Consider the following 12,692-nt stretch of genomic DNA (forward strand, 5'->3'; position numbering starts at 1 on the left):
CTTGGCAAGTTGTGTTTAGATGCTTTATTTTGCATATAATATGCTCTTTTTTTTTCTTTTTTTAAAGAAGGTAATAGCTTAAATTTTACTCACTTTATATTGAAGTCTGTGTCTTCGCCCTTTTAAGTGCATCTCCTTAGCATTGGGATCATTAAAGCTGCACTCACATAATTTACAATGGAAGCGAATTACTTTTCCTTCATCATTTCGTACCTTGGCATGGAAAAAAAATTCAAGAATCAAAACAGGAATGTCATAGTTGAAGATGATATCATTCATAAACCCCCACATATTATTTGATGAAGCTGTACACAGTTAGAAAGAAGTGGCAATGTGTACTACTTTTTTTTTTTTCCCCCAAGACGGAGTCTTGCTCTGTCACCCATGCTGGAGTGCAGTGGTTTGATCTCAGCTCACTGCAACCTCAGCCTCCTGGGTTCAAGCGATTCTCCCGCCTCAGCCACCCGAGTAGCTGGGATTACAGGCATGCACCACCATGCCCAGCTAATTTTTTATTTTATTTTTAGTAGAGACAGGGTTTCACTATGTTGGCCAGGCTGGTCTCAAACTCCTGACCTCGTGATCCGCTCACCTTGGCCTCCCAAAGTGCTGGGATTACAGGCATGAGCCACCGCGCCTGGCCTATTACTTTTTAAAAGGATAGAAACTGTAGAAATAGGAATGAAAAGTTGGAATTTTAGTATGCAAGATGTGGTAGCATATATTGGCTCTTATAACTATCTTTCAATTTAATATTTTTGTCCATATGTAAGCATTCACATTTAAATGTAGCCAGATGCCTTAAATTTTCTAATAGTTACTGAATAATTGCTGCTGGCCAAGTACTGTTCTTGAAAATGAAAATAAAGATGATTAATAGCATTATTTTGGTATACAAAATTTCTCAAAGCCCAAGGTTTTATAGTATGTAACTTTATGGAAAATTAAGATGAATTTTTTTCTAACTGAACAGTTATAGGAGGACAAGTAAACTTGAGTCTTACTATGAACTCTATTATGAATATTAAGTTCAAATTGTGCAAGCTTTAAGAAATGTTCTGAGTGTAATTCTCTGAAGTTTAGGATTAAACAGTATCATAAAAAATTAAGGTGTTTTGGTTGAGAGCTTTTTTGAGATAACCAAATCTTACTCCTGTAAGAGATGAAACTTAAAAGTCAGAATTATTTCTGAACTACTTATAAATTCCATAACCCAGCTGTCCACCTTGTAAACAAAGAATTCAACATACAATTTTTCTTTTTCTTGTTTTCTTTTCTTTTTTGTGATACAGAGTCTCACTCTGTCGCCCAGGTTGGAGTACAGTTGTGTGATCTCGGCTCACTGCAACCTCCATCTCCCAGGTTCAAGTGATTCTTGTGCCTCAGCCTCCTGAGTAGTTAGGATTACAGGGGTGCACAACCACTGGCCTTGAACTCCTGGCCTCAAGTGATCCACCCACCTTGGCCTCCCAAAGTGCAACAATTACAGGTGTGAGCCACAGTGCCTGGCCATCAATATGTAATTTTTCTTGATAGGAAAAAGGATGCAAGAACAAATATTTATTTAAAACCTACTAGGCCAGGTGCAGCGGCTCACACCTGTAATCACAGCACTTTGGGAGGCTGGAGAGGGTGGATCATGAGGTCAGGAGTTCAAGACCAGCCTGGCCAACATAGTGAAACCCCACCAACTAAAAAAAAAACCACAAAAATCAGCTGGGGGTGGTGGCATGCACCTGTAATCCCAGCTACTTGGGAGGCTGAGGCAGGAGAGTTGCTTGAACCCAGGAGGTAGAAGTGCAGTGAGCCATGACTGTGTCACTGCACTCCAGCCTGAGCGACAAGTCTCAAAACAAACAAACAAAAAACAAAAACAAAAACAAAACCCCTCCTAGATGCCAGATACCATGGCATCTACTCTTCACAACTTTGTTAAGGAATATTCCAATTTTATAGATATCGACACTGAAGCTCGAAAGATATATATGCTCTAAAGTCAAAGTAAATAGTAGTCATATGCCACTGTATGTCTTTCTGCTAACAGCAGGTATTTATCCAGTCTGCTCTGATATCCCTTCACTCCTTTATTTTACTGAGTTTACTTTACCTGTAAAACAGCAACAGTCTTCTACTCCACTTGTGAAACCAAATGAATATATTCTGTTAAATCAGCAAACTTAATTTTATCACAAAACTGACTATTCAAAAATAAATGTATTGGTTCTCTTCATCAACATTTTTGCTTCTCAGAACTTTTAAACTTTTATGATAGTTGAAGGATGTATTACAAGAATGCTTGCTGGTAAATAGAAAGTTACTTTACACACCACAGTGACAATATACAGGGAAAATAATACAAAAGTTAGCAAAAAAAATCATTGTGATGTCACTTAGCCAGGCTTAAAGGACATGCTTTCTTGTAACAAAGATTCCTTTAATATCCTTTCATTAAGTAAGCTAAATCTAAAATAAAGTATATTCACTTTTACGTGTAACACACACTTGTAACGCACTTCTTCCCTTTATCCAATTTCACAGCAATGGTATTCTCAAATCAATTACCTCCTCCACATAATCATGGCCCACTGGCTGCACATCACTCTGTAAGGCAGCAAGAGATGCAGGTGTGACTGGTTCTGACACTGTGTCTTGCTTTACTTCAGGAATCTGCACAGCAGAAGTGACGGGAGTACTTTTAACACATTCAGTTCCTTTTATGTCTTCTGTTTTATTTCCTGTTGACTGCAGCTTATTACCACCTAGAAAAGCATCAAAAAGTTATAACAAATTTTAATTTCGTATAAACATATATACCTGATAAGACGAAAACTTCAGATAAAGTTCTTTTCTGCTAATAGTCAAAACTCCTATCTGACATACAACAGATGAGAATTTTGAAGAACTACATAAACTACTTGGCTTTTTTTACCCTATTAGTGAAATACATTTCTGAATTTTTCTCTTTTCCATCTTGGAACACCCAACACCTTCCTCATCCCCCCTCAAAATGAATAGCAAGTACCTGAAATGGTAAGGACTAAGACTAATTCATGTTTGTAGCCCGAGTTCCTTGGCAAGTGACTGAAATGAGTAGTATTTATTCCTTTAAAAAATGCTAACTTCCAGTTGGGTGTGGTGACTTATGCCCTATGAACCCAGCACTGTGGGAGGCAGAGGTAGGAGGATCACTTGAGCCCAGGAGTTTGAGCCCAGAAGTTTGAGACCAGCCTAGGCAACATGGAAAACCTGGTCACTACAAAAATTAGCTGGATGCAATGGTGCACGCCTGTAGTCCTAGCTACTTGTGGGGCTGAGGTGGGAGGACTGCTTGAGCCTAAGAGGCAGAGGTTGCAGTGAGCTGAGATCGCATTACTGCACTCCAGACCTGGACAGACCCTGTCTCCAAAAAAAGTCGGGGGTAATGTCTAGGTCATGCCCTACAATTTAGAAAAATTTAAAAAAGGTAAGTTCAATGATTAGATCTCTTTGCAAACTTAGTCCAAATAAAGTTTCCCACTAGGGAAGGAAATAGAACCAATTTAGGTTTTATCATTGTTTATTTCCTCTAACTTATTGTCTACTGAAATGAGACATGAATTTACACTAAGAGTTATTTACAAAAGATTTTCTATTATTGTTCTAAACTGAAAGTATGAAGAACCTCAGAAACTGATGCAGAAGTGACTATAAATGATAGTTTTCATTTTTATCATCAATTAAACTTAACACTTCAAGTAACTGTCTAAGAGAATACCCCGTTAATTGTGAATCTCCTACTTTTAAACTTTTCTTTCAAAAATATTCTTAAGTATCTATGACAATCTGGATACTGCACTAAGTTCTGGTAATACAGCAAAGAGAAGACAATGTAGCTGCCTTTCCAGTGCCCAATTTACGGGACGATACAAATAACGATAATACAATGTGATAAGCACTACAATAAGTATGGACTGAATACTGTGGAAATTTAGAAGAAAGGAGCCACCGCCCTTTTACATGATCCAGTAAGGAAAGGTTTCACAAAGGGTGTGATATTTGAACTGGGATTTGAAAGAAGAATGAATATGAACTGGTCAGAAAGAAAAGAACGATGTTTAAAAAGAAAAAAATAGCATGTACATAAAAGCACAGCAACATGGTGTGAAAAAGGCTATGCTAAACTCAAGGAAGAGCCAGTAATTCAATATGAATTACTACATAGGTAGAAGGGATGAGTTATGAGGCTGGAAAGGTAGGCACGGGTCAGGTAATGATGGGCCTTATATGACAAATAAGGACTACAGATTTTATCCTATCACAGTGGAAGGCTGCTGAGCTGAAGACTAACACAATAGACACGTATTTTAATAAAATAACAAGAGTGTGGAGAATATGTTGAGATTGGGTACAGTAAGAAATAAAGCTCCAAGGAGACTTTTAAGGCCTAAAAAACAAGGTAATGGCAATGAAAAAGACAGGTTTTGTAGAAATACTATAGAGATAGAAACAAGACGACTAGGTAAACAGCTGGAGGAGGCAATAAATACGAAGAAATAATGTTAGTGAATTTTCCACTTGAGAAATCGACAATTTTATGACATTATTTCATGGTACTCTTCTCATGAATTAATGGGTTAGAATGAGCCACACCGGGAGGCATCTACACAGCCATATAGAAGATGACTAGGGAATATTTAAAATGTGGCTGTCCAACTCAGGTGGGGGTTTTGAATTCACCGGAAAGATTTAAAAGTCACTGCCCACATGGGAATGAATGAGATCACCCATTAAGACTGGCGAACAGTGAGACGTGGGCCAGGGTTATAATCTTAGTAACACTACCATTTAATGAACACATAGGCAGGAGAACCAATAACAAAAACTGAGAAAGGGGTGGGCGGACATATAATTGAGAGACAGAGATGTATCTTAAGCCTAAAGGTACAGCAGTCAACTGTGTCAAGTATTAGGAGAGACACTAGGATGAAACTGAGAACTGGCCACTGGATTGGCAATTAGGTTTTTGGTGACTACTGAAAGCACCTTCAGAAAAAGGTAGAGTAGAAACACTACAGCAGACTGAGGATTGGGCAGGAAGTACAGAAGCAGACAAAAAATCAGGGCCATGGGTTGTGGTACATGCTTATAACCCAAGCACTTTGGAAGTTGAGGCGGGCAGCTCACTTGAGCTCAGGAGAATTCGAGATCAGTCTGGCCTACATAGTGAAACCTCATCTCTACCAAAAAAAAAAAAAAAAAAAAAAATTGGCTGTGTGTGGTGGTGCACGCCTATAGTCACAGCTACTTAGGAGGCTGAGGTGGGCGGATCACTTGAGCCCTGGAGATTGAGGCTGCAGTGAACCAAGATCATGCTACTGCACTCCAGCCTTGGTGACAGAGTGGGGGCTCTGTCTCAAAAATTAAACAAACAAACAAACAAAAAAACCAATCAGGTTACCTTAAGATTACAGAAATGGGAAAGGGTCTGTGTGTGTGCAGATCTTTTTTTTTTAAATGACTAGATTAAGACACAGATGTATCTGTATGACTGAAGGGAAGAAACCAGTAGACGATAGACTAAATATTAAAAATACACACACACGAGGCAGATATATGAAGAAACAAGGTCCCAGAGAGAAGGGAGGAGACAGGTCCAAGAACACAGGCAGAAGCGTTAGTGCTGCAATAGAGAAACACCACTTTGACAGAGTCAGCAGGGACAGAGAATATCAGTACTTGCCAACAAAATTTATTTTGGGGGTAGATGTTTTCTTGGCAGCCATATTCGTAGGCACTGCTGATACTTTAGTGTTAGATGTGCTATTAAGAGACGAGTTTCCTGTAGTCGTAAGACCCTTCATTGAAGATGTTGCAATTGATGATGTATTCACAGTACAATTGTTTGCTGCAATGCTTGAAGGAGAGGCAGTCGGCTTTGAAGCAGATACAGCTGTTGAAGAAGCAGCTTGGCTAACAACGTTTGGTTCTGTTGACGGAATGGGTTTACCAAGTTTTGTGTGTAACTTAACCACCTATAAAACAAAAGCACACTTATTTGTCAGGAAACTCAAATAGTAGATTTTGAAAAGTCTGCCTGGAACATTATAAAATGAAAATCTAAACCATGTTTTTCTTTGTTGTATTTTTTCTGCTATATGTTTTTGTATATACACACATATACAAAACTCATTACTTTCAAGGTAATCTCTGTGAAGCAAATATGGATATGTATTTCATCTACTATTAGGTGAGGAAACGGAGGCAGAGAAAGATGAACAGACTTGGCTACATTAAAAATAATCACATGACAATTCCCAGTTAGTGAAACAAATGGTTTAGTTCAATTTAAAGAAAGGTCTCCAGTCTTTCCCTCTTTTAGCAATGATTATTTGATGTCACCTTTAGGTATTATTAGCACATAAGCAAGGCTTATAATGCACTTAAAAGTTTTCAAAATTTGAAGTTACCTTTATCTAACTCCCTTTGAAAAAGTAAAAGATAACAGAATCAAGACATAAGGGTGTGTGGGAAAAAAACACCTACTTTCTGATGCTTAGCACCACGAATGTGGGCAGCATATGCATCTGCTCCTGTACAAGACACATCGCAGAGCTCACAACGTAGCTGATTTTGAGTCCCACGAGTAGAATTGTTGCTGCTGCTGGTATTTTGTGAGGCTTTCAATGCAGCTTCTTTTTTTTTATGTTTCTGTCCTTCTAAATGTTCTTTATAAGTCTGTTTCAAATAAAAAGCAAACATTTTGCTTCACTAATTTTCTTTATACATAATTTAAGATTATTCAATTCTCAAGAAATCTCTAATACTCGTTTAAAAATGAGACCAAAACAAATTTAAATTGAAAAAGGGCATGTGGCATTCCTTATATATGTGACATATTTATGGTTCTCTGTATCTTGTTTATCAAGAATATTATCTAACACTGAGTTACAAAGTACCTTCATACATAGCCATAATATAAGGCAACAGTTTTCAGTTTTAAAAATTTATCTTTTGTTGCTTATATAAATGTTGGACAGAGAATGATAAGAGACGGTGATCATTCCATAAAGAAATTATATTTAGTCACAGGGTTAAGATGAGGTGGGGGAGATGTGCCTGTATCATTAGAAGAAAGGAAAAGTTACTGTATGGTAACAAGATTCTTTACAAACAGCTATGTTTATAAAACTGACTTTTCTAATTCAGAATACGTTTTGACATAGAATCTGTATTAGAATCCATGACCCCTAAAAGAAAGCTTACTTAAAATACATAAGGGCCAATATTGTACACACTTGCAAGCAAAAATAGTATTATAGTAATATTAGCCAATAAAATAGTGAAATTATATATTAAAAATCATTGTGAATGCAGATGATTGAGGAAGGCAGTTAATTAAAACGAGAGGAAATTAGTAAGAACAACTAGACAATTTCGTGAGTAGGACCAAATGGTTCCTCTCTCATACATTTATTTATTTATTTATTTTTGAGATGTGTCTCACTCTGTTACACAGGCTTGAGTGCAGTGGCACAATCTTGGGTCACTGCAATCTCTGCCTCCCAGGCTCATGTGATCCTCCCACCTTAGACTCCTGAGTAGCTGGGACCACAGGTGCCTGCCACCATGCCTAGCTCATTTTTCATATTTTTGGTAAAGATGGGATTTTGCCATGTTGCCCAGGCTGGTCTCAAACTCTCTTTTTTAAAACTGCCTCTTAAAAGACAGTTGTAAACTGACAAATAATTAGCATAAAATTATATGTTCATCATACAATTTCAGAGCTGGATGGGACTTTCATTATCTGCGGTGGCCTGAAATAGCTCCACCAAGCAGTCTAAGCCTCAATTATTTAGGCAAGTCCTTGTTACAGAAAAGCGAGGAAATAAAAGCCCAAAGAAGTTCAGGTCTCTAAATTGCCCAAGGTTACAAACTTAGTGGCAGAGCCAGGACTGCAATCTTGGCCCCCAAAAGCTGAATCAACTTATTCTTTTCCTTCTTATGTATACATCTAGAACTCTAATTCAATCTCAATGACATTTTTCGCTAAGGTTCATTAACCACCCCCTTAAGGCACTGATGACTTGCAGAAATACCTGTGGCCTGTTCTTTTTGTAACCACCCAGCACAGCAAAACCAGCCAGCCTCATATACACTCATTCCACCTGCTGCTGTTAACCTATCACCCAAGTGTCACGTTGTATACTTTCATATAAGCCAGGTAATAAATTTCTTATGTCCAAGTCTGGCACTCATGACACTAACCCCTCTGAACAGTCAACACAGAGTAGGAAATGCTCCTTAAATACTAAGATCGCCCACCATTCTTGTTCCCTTTTATGTTTACAGGTCCCTGCAAACATTTCCCACCTGTGCCACACCTGCCTCCCATCACCTCCTGCCAACCATGTAATCCACAACAAAACTATTTCCTGCCATACCCAAAACAGGGGAAAAGAGGGTTTTATATATCTAGCCACATATATTAAAATGTTCTGTAATTTGGTATAACACAGGGAATGTTAGTAACTGAAAATACTCCCCAAAATTCAGAAGTAGAAAAAATTAATCCAGTAAAGTTAAAAACATGTTACATAGGTAGGGCAAATGAGAGAAGGATATAACTTGGGAGAAACTAGTAGAGAGTCAAAATTAGTTGTTTCCAAATAACATGCCTTTTATCTGCCAAGCTGTGTACCAAATTTTAATATAAAAATAACACTCTTAAGCATAATAATAAGGCTGGGAGTTGAATCCATTAATCTTAATAAATAGAATCATGTCATAATCATCCATTTTAACGTTTAGCAACCAGAAACAATACAATACCGAAAAAGGAATAAGGGTTTTACATTTACATGCCTCATTAGTTGGTATTTTTGAAAAACACGCTTCCTTACACCTTCCTTGTTCCCGAAGTTCCTACTCTCCTTATGAAAGAGATTACAGAAAAAAGTAACATGCCATAAAGTATGTATCAAAGTCAGTCTCATTAGAAATGCAATACTGAAAATTATAGATTATCAGTAACCCGTTATATTAAGTTGAAGAATTTTGAATAAAAGCTCTGGCAAGTAAGTTATAGATGCTAAAAATGAAATGAAATAAAAATTCAATCTTACCCAAGTCGCAATCTGACTACAAAACTTTTAAACTAAATTTAAATTTTAAAGAGCAAAGTCTCCTTCCGGAAAAAAAGCTCAATTTGCCTATTTATCATTTACATTCAGAATCATCTTTACAGTTTTTTTTTTTTCCTGAAAATTCTCATGCCACAATACAAGTAACTTTTAAAAGATGCATTGGCTAAAAGCTAACAGGAAAAAATGTAAACCTCTTTGTAGGCTCAGGAGTTAAAATACCAACTACACTTAATAACACCTGAAGACTCAAGGTAAAACATACAACATAAGTACCTGTGGTCCAGCACAGCTGATCTTACAAACATCACAGTAGTGAATCTGTGGTGGTTTGGGAGGCTGTTTTGGTTTCAGTTGTTTATTTTGGAATGGTGCTTTTTTAGTAAAGGTGGTCCCTGTCCAGGCAGCTGTTGCAGCAGCAGCAGCAGCTGCTGCTGCTGCCTGCTTCTGTTGCTGCTGCTGCTGTTGATAGTAGGAGGATGCAGCTGAATACACTGCTGCTTCATAACCTGAATAAGATGTACCTTACAAATGAAATCAAACAAAAATTATGTTACATACTTATAGGAGGACAAGTTAAAATGTACAAATTTAAATTAATCCTGCCAATAAAGATAGATTTACGTGTGCATATTAACAAACGTATATCTCACAGAACCACAAAAAAGCTTATTTTCCTTCTAAGAAAGTAATCAACTAGTATTTACTCAACACATGCCAGGTGTTATAGAGGTATAAAGACAGTGTCAAATTTGGTCTCTGCCTTGAAGAAGCTTATAGTTTAATTGGAGAGATGTTATAGTGTGTTTCACAAACTTGTCTGTTTACAGAATCTGGTAATATGTCCCCGAATAAAATCCTGTGAACAAAATTTAGGAAGTGTTGGATTTGAGGAAGAATCTGAAGTAGGATACTAGATAGGAAAAACAAAAACTCATCAAAGTAAGATTCGACATGCTTGGTAGCTAAGAGGACAAACGCGATAAAAGAAGAGGAAAACATACAAATATGACACTAAAATCTGGAGCCCCAGAGATCAACTGATGGGTTGTGCAACTGCTAGAACTAAGAAGCTGACAGACGCTAGTCTGGGGAGGCAAGGTAAATAAAGTTTAGCAGAAGTTTGTGATGTGGAACTGAAGTTCAGATGAAAATATAGAACAACTGTTAAAAGATTTAGGAATTAGGGACCAACACAATGGTTCTCATCTTCCAAAAGATGAAAAAGCACTGTGTTTTCTGGTTAAATGTATGAATTCTACCCATTTCCATTGTTCAGAGACTCTACTGAATAAGTACATTATGCAAGCTATTTATATAATGCATACATGTTGTTTATGTTCAGTGATTTACAGATTTTTAAATCTGTGAACATTTTAAATTTGAAAGCTGTGGATTTTACATTATAAGCCTATCCTGAAAACTGGTAAACTGACCATTTCTAAACTAAGATCTCTGGAAATTTGGTAGACTGCCTATTCACCATATTTCAGTTAAGTTTCCTTATTCCTTTAAGTGGTAATGGATGGGCAAAGAGTGATATAAAGCTTGAGAGAGATCCCTAGTTGACAGAATAGCACAGAAGAACTGCTTACAGAGAACTAAACTTTTTAGTCTCTCAAATGCAGACTGCAATACTGAAAGACTTAGGACTCCCTAACTCCGGTATGTCTATACACATAGGGAAGGAAAAATAAATTGGAATGGTAGGAGCTAAAATGCATGGAAAACCAGAATTGCAGTATATAAAGTTTTAAGACAGAAAGTGTGATAATAGACAAGAAAACATCTGAAATGAAAATAGAAACAGGTAGCTATCAATGATAAAGCATATACATGATCAGATAAAACTGAGAAAGCAATTGACATAATTGCTTAAAGGAAAATTTCTATAAACCAATAAACTCTACTGGGCAGTCCTACAAATGTCCTCTGTTACTTACGAATGTGATAAAAGAACATAAGCTCACAGCCAAACGTTTTCAAGCTTACAGGCAAAAACATGTATAGTTTAAATTTTACTATAGAGAAATACCACAAAATGGTCCTATTACAAATAATAAAGATGTTTTTAGGTTTATTACCAAGTAGGATCATGATTTTTACATAAAATCTTTATAACAGACATTTTCCAAATGACTTTAGTTCTTCTATATAGAAACTACACAAATGCCACAGAAATGTAACTTTATGAATTATGTATTAAGAAAACATGAAGCAGAATAAGGACAATAGAGGCCAACAGTGCTGAAAGAATAGGTCTTCTAGTTTTTGTTTTTTTTTTTTTGAGACGTAGTCTCACTGTGTCTCCCAGGCTGGAGGGCAGTAGCGCGATCTCGGCTCACTGCAAGCTCCGCCCCCCGGGTTCACGCCATTCTCCCGCCTCAGCCTCCCAAGTAGCTGGGACTACAGGCGCCCGCTACCGCGCCCGGCTAGTTTTTTGTATTTTTAGTAGAGACGGGGTTTCACCATGTTAGCCAGGATAGTCTCGATCTCCTGACCTTGTGATCCACCCGCCTCGGCCTCCCAAAGTGCTGGGATTACAGGCTTGAGCCACCGCGCCCGGCTTTTTTTTTTTTTTTAAATCAAGAGTTCACAATACAGGAAGCAGTGTGCCAGACACAATGTAGTTTTTAGAACAGATCTATAAGGCAAGTATCACTATCCTTAAATATGAGAAAAGTCGGGTTTAGAAATTGGAGGATCCTTTAAACACTGAGCTAACTTAACCATAAAAATCACCAAGCTTAATATTCATAAAATAATCTCTACTTGCACATAGGTAGTTTAAAACTAATAAAAGTCAAGTTTAATTGTAACTTACTACTTGGCTGTAAAAATAAATCAAAGCATGCACTGAAAGGTGGGCTAAAGATTCTGGAACTCTGTTAAAGGGCATCTTAAATTCTCCTATAACTATTGGCAAACAAATGTACATTTCCTGTAAAAAGCATTGTAGGAAAACAAATATAAGGCTGTGTCTGGCCTGGGCAACATGGCGAAACCCCGTCTCCACAAAGAAATACAAAAATTAGCCAAGCGCGGTTGTGCGTCTGTAGTCTCAGCTACTCAGGTGGCTGAGGTAGGAGGTTGAGGCTGCGGTAAACCATGATAGTGCCACTGCACTCCAGCCTGGGTGACAGAATGAGACCCTGTCTCAAAGAAGAAAAAAAAAAAGAAATCTGTGTCTATAAATTAAGTAAAAGCACAATTTTTGAAAACTAAAACAGTGTCATTTAAAAAGTACTTTTACTAGGCCAGGCTTGTGGATCACTTGAGCCCAGGAGTTCAAGACCAGTCTAGGCAGTGTGGTGAAACCCCATCTCAACTAAAAATACAAAAAATTAGGCCGGTGTGGTGGCGTGCACTGAGGCGGGATGGATCATTTGAGTGCAGGAGGTGGAGGTTGCAGTGAGCTGTGATTGTGCCACTCTACTCCTAGCCTGGGTGACAGAGCAAGACACTGTCTCCAAAAAAACAAAAAAAGTACTTTCATTAAAAATGTTTATCAAGGCCAGGTGTGGTGGCTCACACCTGTAATCCCAACACTTTGAGAGGCTGAGGTGGGCAGAC

The 12,692-nt window shown here is 37.7% G+C and overlaps 1 protein-coding gene across 2 annotated transcripts in view; it reads right to left on the reverse strand.

The window, feature by feature from the left end:
• ZFR (zinc finger RNA binding protein) overlaps window positions 1–12,692 on the reverse strand; it is an 88,653-nt gene that overhangs the window by 41,560 nt on the left and 34,401 nt on the right. For both annotated transcript variants that reach the window (XR_003119839.1, XM_025388047.1), the window contains exons 6-10: window positions 9,396–9,643; window positions 6,523–6,714; window positions 5,720–6,011; window positions 2,563–2,759; window positions 94–213 (exon numbers count right to left, since the gene is read on the reverse strand). Coding sequence is in view for 1 of the 2 variants with exons in the window: in XM_025388047.1 (XP_025243832.1) it covers window positions 94–213; window positions 2,563–2,759; window positions 5,720–6,011; window positions 6,523–6,714; window positions 9,396–9,643 (1,049 nt within the window). In the remaining variant the exon portion in view is untranslated. The remainder of the gene's footprint in view (window positions 1–93; window positions 214–2,562; window positions 2,760–5,719; window positions 6,012–6,522; window positions 6,715–9,395; window positions 9,644–12,692) is intronic.

Source organism: Theropithecus gelada, chromosome 6, assembly GCF_003255815.1.
Source record: "Theropithecus gelada isolate Dixy chromosome 6, Tgel_1.0, whole genome shotgun sequence".
In the NCBI taxonomy this organism is placed as follows: Eukaryota; Metazoa; Chordata; class Mammalia; order Primates; family Cercopithecidae; genus Theropithecus; species Theropithecus gelada.